Source organism: Octopus bimaculoides, chromosome 2, assembly GCF_046866305.1.
Source record: "Octopus bimaculoides isolate indiv1 chromosome 2, ASM4686630v1, whole genome shotgun sequence".
In the NCBI taxonomy this organism is placed as follows: Eukaryota; Metazoa; Mollusca; class Cephalopoda; order Octopoda; family Octopodidae; genus Octopus; species Octopus bimaculoides.
This window is the reverse complement of record NC_142929.1, coordinates 33851879-33874817: the sequence shown is the minus strand read 5'-3', so window position 1 is coordinate 33874817 and position 22939 is coordinate 33851879. Positions and strand designations below refer to the sequence as shown.

At 34.7% G+C, this 22939-nt stretch overlaps 1 protein-coding gene across 50 annotated transcripts in view; it reads left to right on the top strand.

The window, feature by feature from the left end:
* Positions 1 to 22939, top strand: part of LOC106868006 (uncharacterized) — a 553573-nt gene that overhangs the window by 275544 nt on the left and 255090 nt on the right. For 24 of the 50 annotated variants that reach the window (XM_089342659.1, XM_052976095.2, XM_089342392.1 and 21 more), the window contains one exon: positions 3135 to 3167. The exons of the other annotated variants lie outside the window; for them this stretch is intronic. In XM_089342659.1, the coding sequence (XP_089198785.1) occupies positions 3135 to 3167 (33 nt within the window). The remainder of the gene's footprint in view (positions 1 to 3134; positions 3168 to 22939) is intronic. 50 annotated transcript variants of the gene reach the window in all.

The window sequence follows — 22939 nt, the reverse complement described above, 5'->3', positions numbered from 1 at the left end:
TTTTGTCTTATTTTCAAGACTTTTGTAGTAATTGAATATAGTTGTAAGATGTTGATGTTAACTGAAACAAAGACAAATAAATAAATTTGATTATAAATAATATCATATCTTTATACAAAATAGATGTATTCTTCATTATATGTATGTCTTCTTAGCTGAGAATGTGCATTTGTCTTAAAAATCATTGTTGTACATTAAATAACTGAGCTGTTCACACCAAGGAAGCCATTTTGTAGCTAACACTTGTAAATTAGCACCTGCCAGACTTGTTTTGTGAATTGTGCAAGAGGAATACTAGATTCTTGCTACCAATGAGAGTAAATAATATATTAATGCATGTATATATCTTATTTGTGTATCAGGCTTGATCATGTACATGCATGCACACTCATACATCTGTGTGTATGTGTGTATATCTATATATCTATGTAGACGTACATATGTATATGCATATACTCTCTCTCTGTCACACACATATACATACATGTGTGTGTGTGTGTGTGTGTGTGTGTGTGTGTGTGTGTGTATTGCTATCTGTGAATTCATACATGTGCTTGGGTGTGTTTGTGTGTGCATATATTTTATATCATTTTGACCTCATACATTTGAGATATTAATGGTATTATTCTTAGAGCAGTAGGCAGTTTCTTGGAATTTTTATTATGATGGATTATATTTATTCATTTGAAAATATATGCTTAACTTTATTTCGTCTATTAAAAATAATTATACTTTGCTTTTATAGTTTTCAATCTAAATGTAAAGCAATTGGCCAGTGAATAATGTTATATTAGATAGAATTATAAAAGCTAAGAGACAGGCCTGGAAAGAATGGAAGAAATAGAGGAAGGTGGTTGCAATAATGGGTAGCTAAAAGCAAAACTGGATATTGAGTATAGTCACCAAGGAGAAAAGTTGTAAGTAAGAGGTTTGCCAATCTTTTGTCATGAGAGCACCAAAGGCATAAGGAATTTTGGATTGCAGTGTGAATCAAGATGGTAGTGTGGATATAAGCTTGTAGAGACTGATAATAGCACATTCACTTTCTCTAATGTGAGAAACAAAGAGGCATAGAAATGTGACTTTAAGAGAGGTTGCTGAATTAGAACAATGTATGAGAGAGAGAGAGAGAGAGAGAGAGATGGAGACTGTTCCATATAGGCTCAACAGATGGATTAGCTTTTAAAATAGATGATTATACAGTTGAAAGGATATAAAGTTAATTTATATATATTTTGACCTCATACATTTGAGATATTAATGGTATTATTCTTAGAGCAGTAGGCAGTTTCAAAGAAATCTCATTGCTATCCAAATTAGTTTTGGTCATTTTCATCTGACTTGGCTGTCTTATACGAGGGGGTGCTGAAAATTTCCTGGTTTTGGGTAAAAAAATTACAGGAGGATCAGTTAATTATCAATGTATTCAGTATATTCCCCTCTCAGCAGATTCACATACTTATTACAGTGGCCCTTCAGTTTTTCTAAGCCCTGTAAAAGAACTTGGAAGATTGGACCTCCAACCAAGCCTTTTACAATACTCTTAAAGCTAGGAATTTTTCAGCACCCTATAGTACATTTAGATCACTCCACTTGTGACCTTTTGGAACCTGATAGGAACCACTTCCTATTGTAGGAAGGTAGTAGTACCATCTTTCATTATGCTTATGTGCATTCTGGAAAAACGTATTTGTAAAATAAGAATACATCACAGAATCATTCTAGCCATTTGATAGGACACAAAGTTTTAAAATTCACTTTAAATTTTAGTCCTTGATGTCTCAAAATTTTATGTGGTGTCAGTTACTAAGTGGCAATTGTACAATGACCAGATTGCTGTGTGTTATGAAAAATTTCAATGTCTCATGAAATATATTTAAACCCTTAGCATTTAGATTACATTTATTCGCATTGCTTTGAATTAATCATGAATTGTCTCATAGCTTCAAGATTTCAAAGATCAGATTGTTTAGTTTTAGAATGACATTGTTGGGTAGGTGTGAAAAGTTGGATTCAGCTGGTTTGAACGGAAAACAGGTAGAATATTTTAGCTGGCTACAGCTAGTTTAAGTGTTAAAGGATTAAAGTGAATTTAGCAACTCTGTAATGAATTTAGATGGTCAGAATGGCTTTTCCATGATGCAGTTGCTTGCTTGTGTTTCGATACATGGTCTCAGATCAGGCCACTAGCTAGACAAGTACAACTCCAAAATGTGTGTATATAATCTTATCATAATATTAAGAGAATAACGTGTAAAGATTAAAAGGAGTTCATTCCACTCATATGGTGCACTTAAATGTATTTCTAAAACAGATAATATAGATAAATGTTGAAACTGAGACACACTTCTGATATAGAGTATAACAAATTGTTAGAGTTTGATAATATAGTTTTAAATCAAGGTAAAAATTTGAGAACTGAAGAAGAAGCTATAAATAAAAAAAAGGTTTAAAGAAAAAGAAACAATAAATGAATAAAGAAATAAAGCTATAATATGTCTGCAACTCAGCTTTTGTTGCCCTGCTCAGTATCACAATACATTAATATTGACACAAAAGTTAATGTGCATGCTATGAAGACTCACCTACTTGATAAGGACTCAGCCAGAGTCAAGACATCAGACTTGGTCAATTCCTTTGATGTAAGCATGGGGGTCTTTTGATAGTGCAGACATTAGTAATCTCATATTTTATGTCAGAAGTGTATCTCAGCTTCAGAATTTATTGAACCAGTTTCTAATAAAGAAAATGCTGATTGCAAGCATCTTTATTTTTTTTATCTTCTACTTGCTTCAGTCATTGGACTGCACTCATATATTCTTTACTTGTACAGGGTAGTATATTAATTCATTCTAAAGAGAAAGAAATGCACCCCCCGCCATCTCCTAAAAACCATTCCCAGGACTTCACATGAATAAATATTTTACATTTTCTCACAGAATGCTCCAGAATTGTCAAAAGACAAAAATCCTTAGATGTTTTATTCACACCTTCATTCATAAATTGTGTAACTAAACCACTCAAGAATTTAATTATTTACTTAATTATTATAAACTTATAATATTTCTCTGTGCATATGTACACCTCATAGTATCATATAAATAAATTTGATAAATTATTTTTACTTTAAACAGCTTCCTGCTCAAACAAAACAGTACCAGTATTTGGTTAGTATATAATATTACATGCATCATCCCCCACTATTAACTCCACAAACCTTCTTCTACAACCAACCTTATTAAAATCAAATCTTCAAATCTGTTCTCTTTCGTGATCTTTGTAACTTTCAGCACCACATTCTAGAGAAATCTCAGTGATTAATTATAAATAAACAAACAAAAATCAACAGAAAAAAAAGACACACTATATTTTATATTCTTTAATAAAATTGTCTCAGGAAATTCTTATCAGTTTGGTTTTCTAATTTTTCTAATGATAATTTTATCAAAGATATGTGGAAGTGAAGCCACACACGAAAGAAGCTGGGCTTAATTTTCAGTTTGCTTTCATATGTTTTCTACCTGTAGGCATTCAACATTTGTAATTGATGAATCTCAAGATGAGCACTCTAATAATTTCTAACAATATAATTATCTTTGGTATTATTGTATGCTAGAAATATTTCAGTTCATTTTATTATTATTATTATTATTATTATTATTATTATTATTATTATTATTATTATTATTATTAGTGTTTTGCTTTTACTTTTAAGTATTCTGTATAAAAAAAAAATAAAAGAATTGTGAAAACAAGATGAGAAGTGTTTATAAACAAACCTTGTTCTCAATTCATGATATTTAGTGCTGACCAAAAGATCATCATCATCATCATCATCATCACCATTGTTGGTAATAGTAGCAGCTGCAACACCATAATATTGATCATCCTTATTGACACCACCAGCACCATCCCCATTGTCTTTATCATTACCACCACCACCACCACCACCATTATCACAACTATCATCACCATCATCATCTCCGCTATATAACAATCACTACCACTACTACTATTACTACCATTACTATCATTATCTTCCTCATTTTCTTTAACATCTTGTTACATTTTCTTCATTGTTCTTGGCCTTATCATTGTCATTACCACTGTCATCTTTTGTCATTGATGCCATTGGTGCTGTTATAAATTGTTACAGTTCTCAAAATCATCCTCATTATTATTACTGTCAGTATTATCTTTTTCATCATTCCCCGTCATCACTGTAGATACCACCACCACCACCGCAGCCATTCACTGCTGCCACTACTGCTTCTACCGCAATCACCACCACCACCACTGCTAGTGCCACTCACTGCCACTGCCAACACCACCACTACCATCACCACCACCATTGCCAACAACTATAAAAATGGCAACAAAATTCAAAATGAGATAAAAAGAAGAATGAATGTAATGAAGGGCTTCCTTGAATCAGTGTTGCTTCTAATAACCATGAGTTTGGTTCTAAGCATTCTTACCTCTTTTATCTTTTACTTGTTTCGGTCATTGGACTGTGGCCATGCTGGGGCAATATCTTGAAGAGCTTTAGGTAAACAAATTAACCCCAGTACAAAATTTTTCCCCCCTTATATCAGTCTGTTTTGCCAAACTGCTAAGTTATGGGGATATAAACAAACCAACACTGGTTGTCAAGTGGTGGTGAGAGGGACAAATACACACACAATTCCCGCCTGCTCAATTCAATCACAAAGCATTCAGTGGCTTGGAGGTTAGAGTACAAAACATTTGCCCAAGGTGCCACACAGTGGGACTGAACCTGAAACCATATGGTTGCAAAGTGAGTTTCATAACCACACAGCCAGTATGGCTTTTAGGTGCTAGCATGATTCTGTTGTTAACAAGTTTGCTTCACAACCATATATTTTTAAGTTTGATCACATTGCATGGCACTTTGCAAGTATCTTCAACTATAGCTTTGGGTCAACCAATGTATTGTGAATTGAAATTGGGAGATGGAAACTAAATGGAAGCCTGTCTTGACTGTGTGTTGTCTCCACATGTATTCATATTTGCACTTCTTGTGCTGCACTGACATTTGTTTGTGTCCTGAATTAGGTGGTTCAATGAAATATAGTGGCTTATCTATTTCAAAACAAGTAAATGTTGGAACCAGGAAGGGCTACCTGCTGTAGAATACTACTACAAAAATATCTCATCTAACCCATGCCAGCATTAAAAAAGCAAAGCAATGGTAGCATGGCTATGATACTGATGATGGTAGTAGTAGTGTTGGTGATGGTGATGGTGGTGATGATGATGACGATGATGATGATGATGATGGCGACGATGACGACGATTGTTGTTGTTTAGCTGCAAGTCATCTCCAATTCAGTAGATTTCCAACTATGATGATTCCAATTTGAGGTTGCTATAGCTCAGTCATGGGGACAACTGTTGCCTGCAGGACTTTCTGAACGAAAAATAAATCTTGAATCTTTTTAAGCAGTGCAGCCTGCTTGGTCATAATCCATGTCTCATGCAGCCTACTTCTTTAATAAATATTATCCATGTCTGATATAGTTGGTGCTCAGCTTCAAGTTTTTGGGAATGTCAATAGGAAATATGTAGACTGGGAAAAAGTTTTTAAACTGACTTTACTTTAAAAATTGATGTTTTGTGTTACTGTTAACTTTCCATACATAGGCTCTAATGAGAATTTCATTGCAATTTGGTGCTCTCTCTTACTTCTCTGCATTACATACTATGTAGACAATCTCAAACATGGTTCACTTTTATGTATGAAAGGTTTTAATAAGCAACTGAATGAATTTCTATTTTCACAAATTTAATGTGTGAGGGTATGTATCTATAAATTTACATTAGATTACGTCAGTGCACACGCACACTCACACACACACACACACACACACACATACACACACACACGTGATCCTATCTCTCTTATTCCATTCCCTATTTACTGTACTTTGTTGCTTACCTAACAACTGATTTCAATGAATCTGTCTGTACTCATTCTACCCACCACCTTTACTATGATGCCTGTGTAACATGGTATTGCATCAGATCTGTTCATATCTAAATACACTCCCACCAACACTTTCTCACTCCCCCTCCTCTACATCACTTTTTACTGACCGTCATCGCACTCTGTTACCATTATCCATCTATACAACTATCCACACTCATCTCTCTCTCTCTCTTTCTTTCTTTATCTCTCTTTTTCTCTCTGTCTCCTTTGCTCTTACCAAAAACAAAAAAAATGTAGCTATCATCACATCCTCTCTTCCATCACATCCTATCAATATTACCTCTTATCTCTTACTCCCTCAAACACTGTCTCTTCTGTTACTCCTCCCGCTACCAGTCTCTTGCCCCAATCTCTTTGTTCCCCTGTCATACTCTTGCACCTTTCACTCTCTTATATTCACCCTTTTGGCTACGTTTCCTTGAATGAATGGAGATAACTTAAGAGTAGTGAGAATGTTTTTTGTCTTGCAAGATTCAAGGCAACCTCATTAGTACTGGTGCCCTGGTAAAATGCTTGTGATGCACTCTCTAAAATTGCTGGCAAATGAGTGCAGACAGCATAGAATTAAGAGGTCTCTTTAGATCTCTAGAGATGGTCCCATGATAAAATGCTCCCAGTATACTCTGTAAAGTAGTTGGTGTCAGAGAGGGCATTCAAAAAAAATGAAAGAAAGAAAACTTAACAAAAAATATATATATACCAAAAATAGCATGTATTAGATGTGGTCTGCTGTCATGTGAAGAACTAATTGGGTTTGTGATGACCTGTCCAACCCATACTAGCAGAGGAAGCAGATATCTGTCTATCTATCAATCTATCAATTGATCCATCCATTCGTCCATCCATATATATATATATATATATATATATATATATATATATATATATATATATGTAGTTTTGCTTTTAAGCCTGAATATAATTATGTATTTGGTATAAGGAAATTTGCTTTGAGGATATTTTACTTGCTCATGGAGAAAATATATTTTACTCTTAATCACCGATATCAAATACAATATAATGGCCTCTGCTCCTACCCATTTATTCCTTCTCCTCTCGTCACCCTTGTTGTGTCCCCCACTCCACCATTTGCTAATCTCTACACCTAACCCTTCCTTTTCGGTACATTGGCCCACCAGATTTCCCACCCTTCTCATGCCTTTGTTGCATATGTTGACTTTAAAAGGTTCAAGAGTATCATTAATTATATCAATCTCACCAGTCTAGGCTGACCTGTGAAGGGCTTGAGTATTGCTCTTTCCTCCAGATACAATAACTAAGGCCCACCAAGCAAAAGAAAAGAATAAATATTTGAGTATAGTGTGGGATACTGTATTTTCTGGCATACAATTTGGTGTACTTTATAGTATAAACATGTTATGTAAACATTCAGACAGTGTCACTATCTTTCCAAATCCTCCTGCTTTTCACATAAAATTCATGGTCTTCCAAAGTCAACTTACCTTTTTTGGCAGTAAATTTTGGCCTGAAAAATTTGATTTGTATACTGGAAAATACAGTATCCTCATGGATTCACGAATCTTATGGATTCCATCATACAATGAGAGAGAGAGAGAGAGAGAGAGACTTAATTAACAGCTACTTCTTTCCAAACTTCTTCCAATCCTTATTCTATTCCTAGACTTTATGTTCCTCTTCTTTCTTTGACTACACTGCTATTCAGAACCTTAAAAATTCAATTTCAGGACTTCTTTGATATGCCATACAATTATTCTTGTACTAATTGAGAAACTTCCTGAAATTTTCTTTGCTGCTAATAATATTTCTAGTCTTTCATTTAAAATAAACCATAACCCAACATTTATTTCTACTCCTCAAGGTTTTATTTACAGAACTATATATATATATATATATATATATATATATATATATATATATATATACAAATAATATATGAGTGTATGCATATATATGTACATGTATGCACATACCTTCATCTACATGTATATATAGATGCATATCTGGGTACATGACGTTGCAAAAAAACATGGACAAATTGATAAACAAGGTACAGAAAACACTCAGGCCGCATAGAGAACATTTCCTTCATCAGCTGCCACCATTATAACACTGGCATTTCGAAGAGTTACAATGGCTCTTCCCACGGACACAAATTAAATTTGTTCCATGGAGGAATGTAGTGGCCATGATTTTGCAAAGGTATAGCGATACTAATGGTTGGCTATTAGAACTCAATATACTTATGCTTTAGGGTTATATCTCTTAAAACAGAAAGACCTATAATCTAATGAAGGTGATTACATAACTCCTCTTTTCTCATGTATATGCATGTGTGTGTGTGTGTCTGTATATATATATATATATATAAAAAAAATTAATTCAATAATAGGATAAAATCTTTTACAAGAATTTTATCAAGTAGCTAGCGTGAAAGAACTCATAAGGGAAAAATCCATCATTTATTCCCTAGAATATATTTATTTATATTTATATAAGGGCATTACTATAGAAGAATGCCTCACGCTAAACTACCATAATAAACACATTTTTTACCGAACGCGAGGAAATGCAACTCTCAAAAACTGGCCTCGTAAAAACAGACTGAACTATATATCGAACAATTTCACGATTATTACAACAATATGTAACTTTCGATCATCAGTATAGTATGGTCAAAATATGTAAAAGTAAACAAAAGATTCAACATATCCAAAACGAACACCCATGTATCCGGGATCGTATATAGAAGATTGTTTATCTCTATATATCTCTGTAAAAGGCGGGGAAGAGCATACCTTTTATTTTTGAAGGAATGTGATGTTCCTTGAAGGTAAGATCTATAATTGCTAGTTTTTATTTGTTCTCTCTCTCTTTCTCCCTCTCTCAGGTTTTTATTGTGATAGTGTAGATAAGTCTATGCTAATATTTGTACTTATTGTATATATATATATTATTATAAATATAACTATATATGTGCCTGTGTGTGTGTATGTATGTATGTATGTATGTATGTATATATTCTCTTACATTAGCATTGTATGGTTTACTGCTGGAACATACCGCAATGTCAACATGATGTTTATTTTCCTTTTCTTTTTCAAAATGTGATACAATTGGTGACTTTTCAGATATTGGAATAATTATCTAGAGAAAACTATTGATTTGGAGGAGTATTAGTGTTGTTCATTAGCTTATTGTAGTACTAGACTTTAAGGTGTGTAAATGATTTTGTTCCTAAGGATAGTTTGGGTGCGAGGTGATGAGGAGTTTATTGTTATAAGTGATACGTGTGTGTGTGTGTGTGTGTGTGTGTGTGTGTGTGTGTGTGTGTGTGTGTGTGTGTGTGTGTATTACATGCCATTATGAAAGGCTGCTGAACATGGAGAATGAATAGGAGGAGGAGAGTCTACCAAGTGTTCACCCAATTGAAGGATCAGCTACCAGAAATGATAGTTCCTTGGTAGATAAAGCAATTAAGGATATGAAGACAGGGAAAGCCCTCCTCCCTCCCCTACCCATCAGTAATCACTGCTGAGATGCTTAAAATATCTGGTGGCGTGGGTTATGGTCTAGTCACCCATATTGTAGATCAGGTGGTTCATGAAGAAGTCATACCCAATGAGTGGTGTAGCAGCACCTTAGTGAAATGCTGCAAAGGTAAAGATGATGCCTTAGAAATAATTACAGAGGTATCAAATTGTTGGATCAGGTGATGAAAGTTACGTAGAGAGTCATAGCTTAACTAATTTGGGAAAGAGTTAATCTAGATGAGATGCAGTTTGGTTTTATGCCAGGTAGAAGTACCACTGATACTATATTTCTGGTAAGGCAGCTGCAGGAGAAATACAAAACCAAAGATAAACCTCTGTTCTTGACTTTTGTTGACTTGGAGACTTGGTATCAGGGGACCTTTGACAAGGTCCCCTGATACCTTATCTGGTAGTCAATGCAGAAACTAGGGTTAGACAAGTGGTTGGTAAGAGCTGTACAAACCATGCACAGGGACGCTACCAATAAGTGAATGTTGGCAATGAGTACGGTGAAGAATTAGGGGTTCACCAAGGATTGGTGCTCATCCCCCTCTTGTTCAACATAGTCCTCCAGGCAATAACAGAGGAATTTAAGACGGACTGCCCCTGAGAGCTCCTCTATGCTGATGACCTTGCTCTTACTGCTGAATCACTACCAGAACTAGAGAAGAAGTTCCAGGTATGGAAGCAAGGTATAGAATCGAAGGGTCTTAGAGTTAACCTAGCTAAAACCAAAGTCATAGTAAGTAGGAAAGCAGACAAATCACAAATCCCTTCAGGTAGATGGCCCAGCTCAATCTGTAGAAAAGGCATAGGTAAAAACTCCATAAGATGCATCCAATCTAAACTTTGGACACATAAAAGGTGCAGCAATATCAGAAGAAGGTTAACAGAGAAAGTAGCTTTTGTATGTGGAAGATGCACAGGTACAATAAATGCTGAAAATGTGCAGAAAATACACTCCATCAACTGCCAGAGGGGCAAGTTAGAGGTAGTAGATAGCTTCCATTATCTAGGTGACCAAGTAGTGTTGGAGGTGGATGCTCCGAGAGCATAGCTGTGAGAATAAGATTAGACTGGGCAAAGTTCAGAGAACTCCTACCTCTCCTGGCAACAAAGATTCTCTCTCTCTCTGAGTGAAAGGCAGATTGTATGATGCCTGTGTGTATGAACAGCCATGCTACATGGCAGTGAAACATGGGCTGTCACAGCTTAGGACATGCACACGCTTGAAAGAAATGAAGCCAGTATGCATCGCTGGATGTATAATGTCAGTGTATATGTTCAGCAGAGTGTAAGCATCTTGAGAGAAAAGTTAGGCATAAGATGCATCAGATGTGGTGTGCAAAAAGGACAACTGCACTGGTATGGTCATGTGATGCACATGGACGAGAACAGCTGTGTAAAGAGGTACTGAGATCTAACTGTGGAGGGACCATCTAACAGAGGATGAAGTGGTGAAGCATGATCTTTGAACTTTGAGCCTCACAGAGGCAATGAATAGTGACCGAGACCTTTGGTGATATGCTGTGCTGGAGAAGACCCATCAAGCCAATTGAAATTGTAGTCATGGCTTATGCTGGTGTCACATAACTGGCACCCGTGTTGGTGGTATGTAAAGAGCACCTTTTGAGTGTTGGCCCTCACAGGGCAAAATGGCTGAGTTCCTTTTGAGTGTTGGGCCTAACAGAGGCAATGCCTAAGACATTTGGCATTATGTCGTGCTTGAAAAGAAAATCCATCAAGCTGAACAAAATTGTGGTCATGGCAGATACTGGTGTCATGCAAATGGCACCTGTGCCAATGGTGTGTAAAAGCACCCATTACACTCTGAGAGGTTGGCATTAGTAAGGGCATCCAGCTGTAAAAAAACCATGCCAAATCAGACTGGAGTCTGGTATAGGCTCCCAGCTTACTGGCCCTGATCAAACCATCCAACCCATGCCAGCATGGACAATGGACATTAAATGATGATGATGATGATGATGATGATAATAATAATATATATATTATTCAAAACAATTTGATTCAGATTCCATGCTACTTGAAGTTTTGTAAAGCCCCTAATGGAGCCTGTCTCTCGAGGCTGGTGGAAAATCTGAATATATATATTATATATATATATATATATATATATATATATATATATATATATATATATATATATATATATACACACACATGTACATATATATAAATCTATATATACATATCTACACTTATGTATATATGCATATTCACACACACTTGTATATTTGTACATGTATAAAAGATGAAACAAAAAGTGTAAATAAAAAAACTGTAAATATTGTTGATTTGTAAACACAAATCTATACCAAGGTATTTTCTCATACACATACACACATACATTGACAAATTGTCTGTGAGTTGAAAATGTAATTGATACATTGAATTCCTTTTTTAATTGTTTCAGAAACTAAAACATTGCTATTTAAATGTCATGTGCTAATAACAGCTGGCCACAACACAGTATATTTACCTTATTGTTTCTGTGTTTATTGTAAAGTACCAAGCTAATTGTCATATGAATGGATTTCTTTTCCTTCTTTTGCTCCCCCGACCCCCACCTCTCTCTCTCTCTCTCTCATATTTTAACTACTAAAAATCCTTTAGTGATGAAAGAGTGTGAACTGTGCAAACTTAACTAGCTGGAAGTACACTGTTGTAAATCTGCACCAGAGTGGCAGGAGTATTACTCAAACACCATTATTGTGCCTTCCCCTGACAGGGACCAACTCCAGTGGAGATCCTAGTGACTGAGCAACCCTTTTGAGGGAGAGCCATACTTACCCAAATTCCTAGGAAGGTGCTAGAAACAGTGCACTTAATTCTGCCTGTCTCATAGATCCACTGGATCTTTCCCTTTTTATGAATATTTTAAAACTGAATGGTGCATTTTGATTAATTCTATTCTAAATCACGACATAATTTTCATATTCCTGTTTGGGATTATAGGGTTTAATTAGTTGTTCATTAAGAACTCATCAGTAGATATTTTTATTGCTTACATTTTTAACCAAATTTTACTTTCTTCAATGTATATATGAATAAATTTGACTTCACAGTTTGAACTTTGAGACAAACAATTGTTTCATTTAAGTTAGCAGAAATGGTTTCAGATTTATAGTATTCATACTTACTTGGCAAAATACATTGCAGCGTTTTGTCTGCCTTTATGTTCTGAGTTCAAATTCTGCCAAGGTCAACTTTGCCCTTCATCCTTTTGAGGAATTGATAAAATAAGTATCAGTTGAGCATTGGGGTTGATGTATTTGACTTACTCCCTCCTACAAACTTGCTAGCCTTGTGCCAAAATTTGAGATCAATATTCAGACTTACTGGATTCCTTAATTAATTCTTTTTTGGTTTTATTCAATTGATAGTAAAGAAAAAAAGAAAGTAGAGTAGAAAAATATTAAGAAAGAATTGCTAGGTATAGATATATTGTAGTTGTGAACTAACATGAATAACTTAATCCTTTAGAGATAGAACTCTATGCTGAATTCTTAAAAGACGGAGAGTAACTCTATTATATTACAACCTAACAGTTTGGCAAATCTACAAGTATACCAAAAGTATATTTCCACTCTAAAGTCTGGTGAAAAACTTCCAGGATACTCCATTCTTGCAGTTAGAATTTCTGATTGGCTACAGAAAAGAATTTAAGAGAAAATATCTGAGGTTTCTCCTATATAGATTAATTATAGTAACAAATAATTTCATTTTCAGCATTGTACTGTATTCAATACAGAATTACTTATAATTATATTTTCCTTAATATATAATCATTAATATATAATACTCATTAAAGGAGCTTATTTTCAAAGATTAATTTGAAAGCTATTGTTTTCTTCCCTGTATCATCATCATCATTTAATGTCTGTTTTCCATGCTGGTATGGGTTGGACAGTTTGATGGGAGCTGGCCAGCTGGAGAGGTGCACCAGGCTCCAATTCTCAGTTTTGGGATGGTTTCTATGGTTGGATGCCTTTCTTAATGCCAACTACTTTACAGAGTGTACTGGGTGCTTTTTTATGTGGTACCAACACCAGTGCTATTATGTGGAATCAGTACAGGTGCTTATTATGTTACACCGGTGTGGGTGCTTTTTACTTGGCACCAGGATGGGTATATTTTACGTGGGACTAGCACCCACAAGTTTGCAAGACAAGAACCTCTTGGCTGAGAGAGAGAGAGAGAGAGAGAGCGAGAGAGATGGGGGGGGGGGGGGGCTATAAACAGAAGAATTATTTTCTTACTGTTATTACTGGAAGTTGATTACTTCCAGAGAACATTAAAGATCTCAGGTATGAATACAAAATTTGTGTGTCTCAGTTTAAAATATTACTTAAAGCACTAAGTGAACATTGTGTTTCTTGAAGATAATTCTTCAGAATTTCTACCTGAATTATTTGAAGAAAAAGACAAAAAACATATTTATAAATTGTGTGTATGTTGTACATTTCAATTCCACAGTATCTGAGTCTTGTCCTTCCTTCTTTACTTCTCTTTCCTTTACTTTCTTCATTTGAAGTTTTAATGAGCTGTGGTCATTTAACCAATTGTATTTATTAGTCTATAAGTGAACTTAAACTGGCTAAAGAACTTGAAACAGCTCTGGTTGAATATTCATCAATGAATGTGTTTTAAAATGTCGAACATTTATCAATGCAATAGACAGATATCTGTTAACGTATATAGCAAGTAAATTGGATTCTATTTAAATCTAAGAAACCTGAGAGCTGGCAGTCTATCTGGAAAAGTTTGTATTTGTGTGCTCCTTGGTGCTAATGTTTGTGTAACCTCTTTACCTTGCAAGTATATGGTGCTTTTAGTTGGCTCTGGTTTTTCTTTTATATTTTAGAAGAGTTTGTATAACATTTTATTTTGGTGTGGATATTTTTGTATAAGGTATTTTACTTCAATTGATGATGGAACTAAGAGAATTTGGATTACATAGCAGTCATTTATAAACTTAAAACTAGTTTTTTTCTGTATATTTTTGTAAAACACAGCAGTAAATAAATTATTAAGAGATCTTCTATGTCTTGGATCATAAATCCATGCTTCACTGCAGCTGTTAATGCTATTTTTGAGAGAGAAATTTGACTCCACTTACCTTAAAGGCCAGCCTATTGGCATACATATTTCTTTTTTTTTTTTAAATCTTTTAATTAATAATAATTTTTTCATTTTATCATCATCATCATCATCATTATTATTAATTTATTTTGCTTCACTGTAACCATTACATTTCTATGTAATGTTTCAATTTCTCAATATTGCATGTATTTTTTGATATACCAACACATTATTATTATATGTCTTAATTTTTTTTTTTTTAGCTATAAGTTTTCATATCTCTTCATAAGTATTTAAATCAGTAATTTTAATCACTTTGCTTTATTGTCAGTATTTTACTTTGATCTCTCTTTCTCTCTCTCTCTCTCTCTCTCTCTTCTAAAATAGTACTTTTACTATCTTTAAAAGATCCGTATCTCTCCCTCCACCACTCCCGTGCTATCATGCTTCTTCTCTACGTTTCTCTTTTCTTGAAATCTTTCCAGTTTGTTCTGTAGTTAGGATGGTGTGTCAGTGTTAGTAGGATAAACATTGTTTATATTCTAACCTGGCATCTTTTGACATGTTTCTACTTCCTGTGTTAGATCATAAACAGATTAAAGTGGGCAGCCTATATTCATGGCTAGAACGCTGCTGGAGGGTGCACAGCCTAGGTGGGGCTGTTGTAGGTGGAACATTTTTTTGTCAGGGGAATTTATAGAAAGGAACATTTCTGCTCAGTGGCTGCTTCTATAAAAGAAAAAAATCCTCTGCTACCGTTCTTAGTGAAACTTGTCTATAGAATTTTGCATGTTTTCGTGTACCTTCTACTCCTACAAGAATACAAACAACCATCACTCCTGGTAATTATTTTGTTTTCATTCATTCACTTAAATTAACGATTGGCTAAGTTGAAAATAGTTGAAAAGAAAAAAAAAAAACAAATCAAATTTTACTTTTTTTTTTTTACTTAAACTACATCAATCGTTTTTTTCTTCCTTAATTTTCAAAATGATTTATATTTTAATTCATTCTCTGTTTTTTTTATGGATAATAATTTGAAATAGTTTAACTTCTTAATTTAGTCTTTGGTAAATTGTTGTAAATATATTTGTTACCTTCAATTTCTTTAAAGATATTTCCTATTGTTTCTGCTGTTGTAATTTTTTTTTGTAATATGTATCTGTTGATGCATCTTTGTTTTAAATTAAAAAAAAAAAAACAAATAAAAAATAGTTATCTATGTTCTTAATTATCCAATAAAAATGTAAATGCATTTACAGAAAAGTTTAATTTTAGTTCCTTCTGGAAGTTACCACAAATTTTTTGTTGTCATTTGTTTTTCTTAATTTTTTAAAATTTATTAATTTTTTTTTGTTTTTTAAGTGAATATCAGAATAAACTTACAGCTTTAATTTCCATAAAAATACAATTTAATTAATAAATTACTTCATTGTTGTGATTCCTTAGTTTGAATCCTGCTAAAATCAGCTTTACTTTTCACCCTTCCAGTGTTGACAAAATGAACAACCAGGGGTTCATTTAATTAATTAAACCCCTTCCCCCAAATTTCTGGCCTTATGCCTATCTTAAAAATTATTGTTACACAGTTATTATTATTATTATTTTTATTTTTATTTTTATTATTATCATCATCATCATCATCATACATTATCCTCTTCTTTCAGTTTTGTTTACATTTCTTGCCAAGTGTCTTCCCGACACCTAGGGCAAAAAAAGTCACTGTATACATTGGTAGGCCATTAAAATAAACACATCAGATTGTTCATTTAGAAAGATATCCCTCCAGATTGTTCATTTCTAAAGATATCCTTCCTAACATTTGCTAACTTGTTTTCATCCAAATTGGGTCTGTTGTCTTGATTTCATATTCTCCATATTCGGTAAGAGTGAGCAGTGTGTTACTCTTCAGATGGTCTATTATTATTTTTGTTGTTGTTGCCGTGGCAAGCTGGCAGAACCATTAGCATGCCAGACAAAATGCTGCTAAGCATTTTGTCTGTCTTCATGTTTTGAGTTCATATTCCTCCGAGGTTGGCTTTTCCTGTCCTCCTTTTGGGAATCAATAAAATAAGCATCCATTGACCACTGGGGGTAAGAGTAATTAATCATCCCCTATAGTAGAAAAGATTATTATTATTGTTGTTATGCCTTTAGCAAGCTTGCAGAATTGTTGACAAACTGGGCAAAATGCTTAGAAGCACTTCATCTGTCTTTATGTCCTGAATTCAAATTCTGTCAAGGCCAACTTTGCCTATCCACCTTTCAGGGTTGATAAAATGAGTAACAGTCAAGCACTGGAGTCAATGTAATTGACTTCCCCACCCCTCAAAATTGCTAGCCTTATACCAAAATAAGAAAGAATTTTGTCAATTTTAGAAATTTTGCAACAGAGAAAGGGAAAAAGCTTTCCACATTTAAAATATTTTCTTTCCTTTAAAAACCATTACTATTTATTATTTTAGTATGACTATTATGTCATTGTTGTTTAGTCCCAGGTGAGCATTGACAAAAACATTTCAACAATGTTTTTTTCTTAGTTCAGACAATATTATCAAGGGCTACTTTATTCAGTGTGTCCCTGCTTTTTCCATTTTTGAAGATGGTTAGGTGTAGTTTGAAGGTAACTTGCCTGCTATTTCTAGCAGATCAAGCTATAAAGTAAAGGCTCCTTTGTTAACTCGTATGACTGCTATATGTTTATGGAATGTGTATTACTTGTAGAGTAATAGTTTATGTATTTTCTAAAAGAAATCTAAAATATATCATTAGATTCTCTGCCAAAATCAGGTAAGTTAGATGTATTTCTTTTTAACATTACAGTAAAAAGTTAAAAAAAAAAAAAAGAAAAAAAAAACTGCAGCAGCATACAAAATGCATTCTATCAGTTCAAATGCAGCGAGCATTTTCAGAACTGTGAATAAAGTTTTAAATAGAATTTGTTTTGATAACATTTTTTAAAATTAATCTTGTAAGATGTTCAGTTTTTTTCTTTGTTTTTGTAAGATTTAAGTGAATTTTACTTCATCACCTGTCCGTCTCTGTCTCTCTCCTTTACTCTCTCTTCATCACTTTATTATTATTGCTCAATTTGATTTAGGTCGCATGACAAAAATTAATTTGCGCTTTCTATTGTCTACCACCTTAGTATCACATTGGTATTGCCATCTGTCTGCATGTAGTGCTATTCAAATAAGGCAAGATGCTAAAATTCAAGTCATCATGCTCATAAATTTACTGCTGACTTTAAAGTTGATGTTGTTTAACCCCTAAGCCAGTCCTAATTTTAGTCAGCCTATAATCAGTTTTTTAAAAAGAAATTATTATATACTAAGCATGGTGCACCCAGGAACACATTATCAAATATACCCTTTTTTTCCCCCAAAGACAGTAGCGTGATTTGAGAGAGATTTCAAGCTGAATGACTGAACAACCTCTTACAGGCTCCTTTGTTGGCTTTCTTGTTTAATACTGAGGTTAATTATTACTGTCAGCATCTCTTCTGTGGAGGAGAATTTCCTTGCTTCTCTCCTCATCTTTTCCATTTTCCACTTTCTCACTATCCATCTTTTCATTTCCTTTCTACTTTCTGTCTCTTTGGCTCTGCTTCTTAATCTTTCACCATTTCTTTTCTCTTTCTTCCATGCAACTCTCTGAGTGAAATTCAGTATCCTAACGGGCATTATTGTTTATTTTATCAGTTTATAAAAGCAGAGAAGGGGTAAGTTTCTTGTCTTTAAGTAGGTTATGAGCGATAGAAATATGCACATCATGGTGTTGTTGATAGTTGCAAACCATTTACTCACCTTCACTTCTACCTGTGTACTTATGGCAATAAAACTGAGTTGAATCATGTCCTTTTCTAGCATGTATGTATGTATATATGTGTCTGTGTGTGTGTGTATTATATGTTATATATTTTATCATCTCATATATATTCAAATATGAAATAGAAGCAGCACTGCTGTTATAAACTTTGAGAGGATATTCTCCAGTGTGCCAAGTCACAGCATGCTGGCAAACACATGATAGATATGCATTAAGTATATGTGGTTGATAATGTTTATTAAAAAAACAACAAAAAAAAACACGCATGCACACAAACACACACACACACACACACACACACACACACATATACGAGTGAGTGGACAAATGAAAGTAAATGACACTCATTTACATGCAACTTTAGGTATCCTAATCTTGTAATACAACCCTAGCTTGTTGATGAGATATGGAGTTGAATCTGTTAATAAATAATATTTGTATGTATGTATGTATGTATGTAAGGATGTATATATGTGTGTGTGTGTGTGTGTGCGTCTCTGTATGTATATATATATATGCCTATAGGTGTGAAGGTGTTTGACGTAGTGGTTAGGATGTTGGGTTCACGATTAAAATCTTGGGTTTGATCTTTGGATTGGGGAGCATGCTGTACTTTGAGCAAATCACTTCGTTTTATGGTGCTCCAGTCTCCTCAATGGCTATCTGATTATCAACCTAGTGTAAGAGCAGCTGTTTCTTCTCCCAGCAGTTACATCCTTAATGTTCTTCAGTGTCAAGGATAAGTGGGCTGAAGAGTTGCCTTTGCTCGTGATTGTGTAGTTGCCTAAAGTAATTAGTGAAAGCATGTTACACGTTATCAGGTCATTTCTTGTGAGTGATGATTAAGTAATTTTTTTTAAAGCACAAGCATGTGTGTGTGTGTGTGTGTGTGTGTGTGTGTGTGTGTGTCCACTTCTTTTATTCCTGGACTGCAGCTATGCTGCAATACCACCCTCATTAGGTTTTAGTGGAACATATTGAGACAGTACTTTATTGACTCTTATTGCCAAACCACTAAGTTATGAAACAGAAAGAGACACAGCACTGATGACACTGACTCCACACACACACACACACACACACACACACACACACACACACACACACACACACACACACACACACACACACACACACACACACACACACACACACACACACACACACACACACACACACACACACACACACACACACACACACACACACACACACACACACACACACACACACACACACACACACACACACACACACACACACACACACACACACACACACACACACACACACACACACACACACACACACACACACACACACACACACACACACACACACACACACACACACACACACACACACACACACACACACACACACACACACACACACACACACACACACACACACACACACACACACACACACACACACACACACACACACACACACACACACACACACACACACACACACACACACACACACACACACACACACACACACACACACACACACACACACACACACACACACACACACACACACACACACACACACACACACACACACACACACACACACACACACACACACACACACACACACACACACACCCCCTATATTAGCTCTTTAGAATTATTTTGACCATTCCAAATAACTGATAATATTCATGCTTAAGTGGATAATCTGTGTTTGCACTCACACTCTTATAACTCACAGGGTATCAAGTAGATCTATCTGGAATGTAAGGTAGTGGGACTGGATTATAGTGCTTCTCTAAGTTATCCTGCTACTTAAGTACATCAACTAATTATAGACATACTTTATGTGTATGTGCAATATATATATATATATGTATGTATGTATGTATGTATATGTATGTATTTATTTGCACTCTTCCTACAGCATTAAGAGTATTTTAACTCCTATTTCTGGCAATATAGATGCATCGACACCCTTAGCCATACTTAGTGATGATTGGATTTTTTATTACGGTGTCATCTTGCACTTAACTGTTTATGTTTGCTTGCATATGTATATAATGCATATATGCATATGCTCACTATGTGGCATAGACTTTATCAAGAATCAGTTAATGGTTTATTCTATTGCTACTCAGTTTTGTACCATGTAGATTCATTCATCATTGATGACATAAACTGGGAGAAATAGATGTATTAATGGAGACTGGTTAAGGCACTTCTCATTGGTTGAGATTGGTCAAGTGATTCTTTATGTTGCAGATAGAGTTGTTACTGCTGGTTTTAGCTAGTATGATGCATGAAAATGCTCAGGTGTGATGTGCAAGTATCGGGGACAGCTACTCTAGAATGCTTGTGATAATGACTATAGCAGTTTTATGGTAATTTCAGACAGGTGGAAGTTGTCAGAAAGAATAGTCTCCACTTACTAAAAATGGATAATACTTAAGATCTTATCAATATTCTAGTTGTCTTAGGATGTGAAATGCTCCAATATAGTTTAGGCATTCAGTGTTGTATGAGGTAGCTTTGATTGCTATGTTTCAGATTATTAGGGAATGTTCAGATCTGTAGTATATTAGTTTCTGAATGAAATGGAAGGAAGGCATGGAGTTCTTGTCCCTTGATCTGAATGGATGTTAATGGTGGTTGTATTGGTTTTTGAATGTGTTTGTAGTGAGTCACTAGTTATTCCTGTCAGGCATATTGAGGGGCTCATGCATTTATAGATTGGTTGTTGGAGTGAGAGTTCTATGGGTGCATATTTTATGCTTTGGTGTTATCCTGAATATTATTAGTTTTTAAGAGTTCTTTGTAATTGTTTAGTGGGAAATTGTATCTTAGAAGTTCCTGGTTATGTTGTTGGCTACTTTCATGTTAAACGGTACTCTACACCTCATTACTTTCTGTTTCCTCTTTTCTGGTTCTGCTGGTGTGTAGTGTGTTCCTTATACTCACTACAATCACTTCTTGCTAGTGCGTCAGTGTAATAGAAGGTGGCCCTGTTGAATATGTTCATGCCTGAGGTTATGTTGGAAATTCTTCTACTTATGCTGTCCATAAGAAATCTGAATTCTAGTAGGAATTCTTGTGTACGTAGATGGATTCTTTGTTAGACTTTCTGTAAGAGTAGTGTAATAGCTAAAAAGTTAGCTATTATTAGCTAAAGTGCTGGTTTTTCCTAAATCTGTCAAAAGCACGACCATTTATGTTGTATGGTATTATTAAATTGTTGCCTGTGTAGCGTCTTGATCTATGAGGTGGGTAGTGTGTCTTCAGTGTGTTTGAGACAAACAAAAATTGAATATTTCAGTACACTTCTAGCTACTCAGTAAGAATCATCATGGTATAACTGTAACTTTCTCAAATTCATTAACTGTCAAGATTACTAATGGTAGTAAATTTTCTTTCAAATTTTGGAGCTTTCAAGAGAAGGGGTGTAGACCTAGACGGATAAGAAGTTTACTATGTAAATTGGGTGAATCTACTGAGTTTTTCTTTCTCTGATGTGGTACCACTTAATGGTGGTGAAATGTGATTCTAAGATTAACTACATCACAAATATACTTACTTAGTAATTCCGATTTGCTTTTGGAGAGGTTAATTAATCTGTACTCAAGTTCGTAGATGTTCGTCTTATGGTCCTTAAGGGTAATATAGAGTTTGCACATAGCATTACACTCTACAGAGTTTCCTATATTTAGCTGGGAGTTTAGTTCCATGATGTTATAAGAAATAGGGCTGTTCTTTTTTGTATGTTTTGATAATGTTATTACCAGACGTTTAGAATATCATGCTATTTAGTTCATATATATATATATATATATATATATATATATATATATATATATATATATATATATATATTCATTGCTTTATCTACAGATGTAGGCATTGGAGGGTTGCAAGGAAAGTTTCATGTAGTTGTTCATAGTGCTTTAGAAGAGCTTTGATGTGGTGTTGGAGCCATAACTTATCAAATTGATGAGATCTGATTTGAAGTTTTCAAGTTCCTTAATTTTCTTCCTCTTTTTTTGAGTTGGGGGCGGAAGAGAGATAGAGATAGAGAGGATACGTTTTCATGTTTTGAATCCATATTTATGTGTAGGTATTCTAGTGGTTTCTTTTTCATAGAAGAAATCTTTCAACCTCATGCACTTGATTACACTATCAGATTTTTTTCTTTTTGCATTGAGGCATAAGGTACAAATTTTGGTATTTGTATCTATTATCTTTTACTAGTTTCAGTCATTAGACTGTGGTCATGCTGGGGCACTGCCTTGAAGAATTTGTAGTTGAAAAAATTGAGCCTAGTGCTTATTTTTTTAAAATCCTGGTACTTATTCTATCAGTCTCTTTTGCCGAACCACTAAGTCAAGTGGGGGTGAGGCACAAAGGCACGAGTGCGCGCGTGCACACACACACACACACACACACACACACACACACACGATAGGCTTCTTTCAGTTTCTGTCTATCAAATCCAGCCACAAGACTTT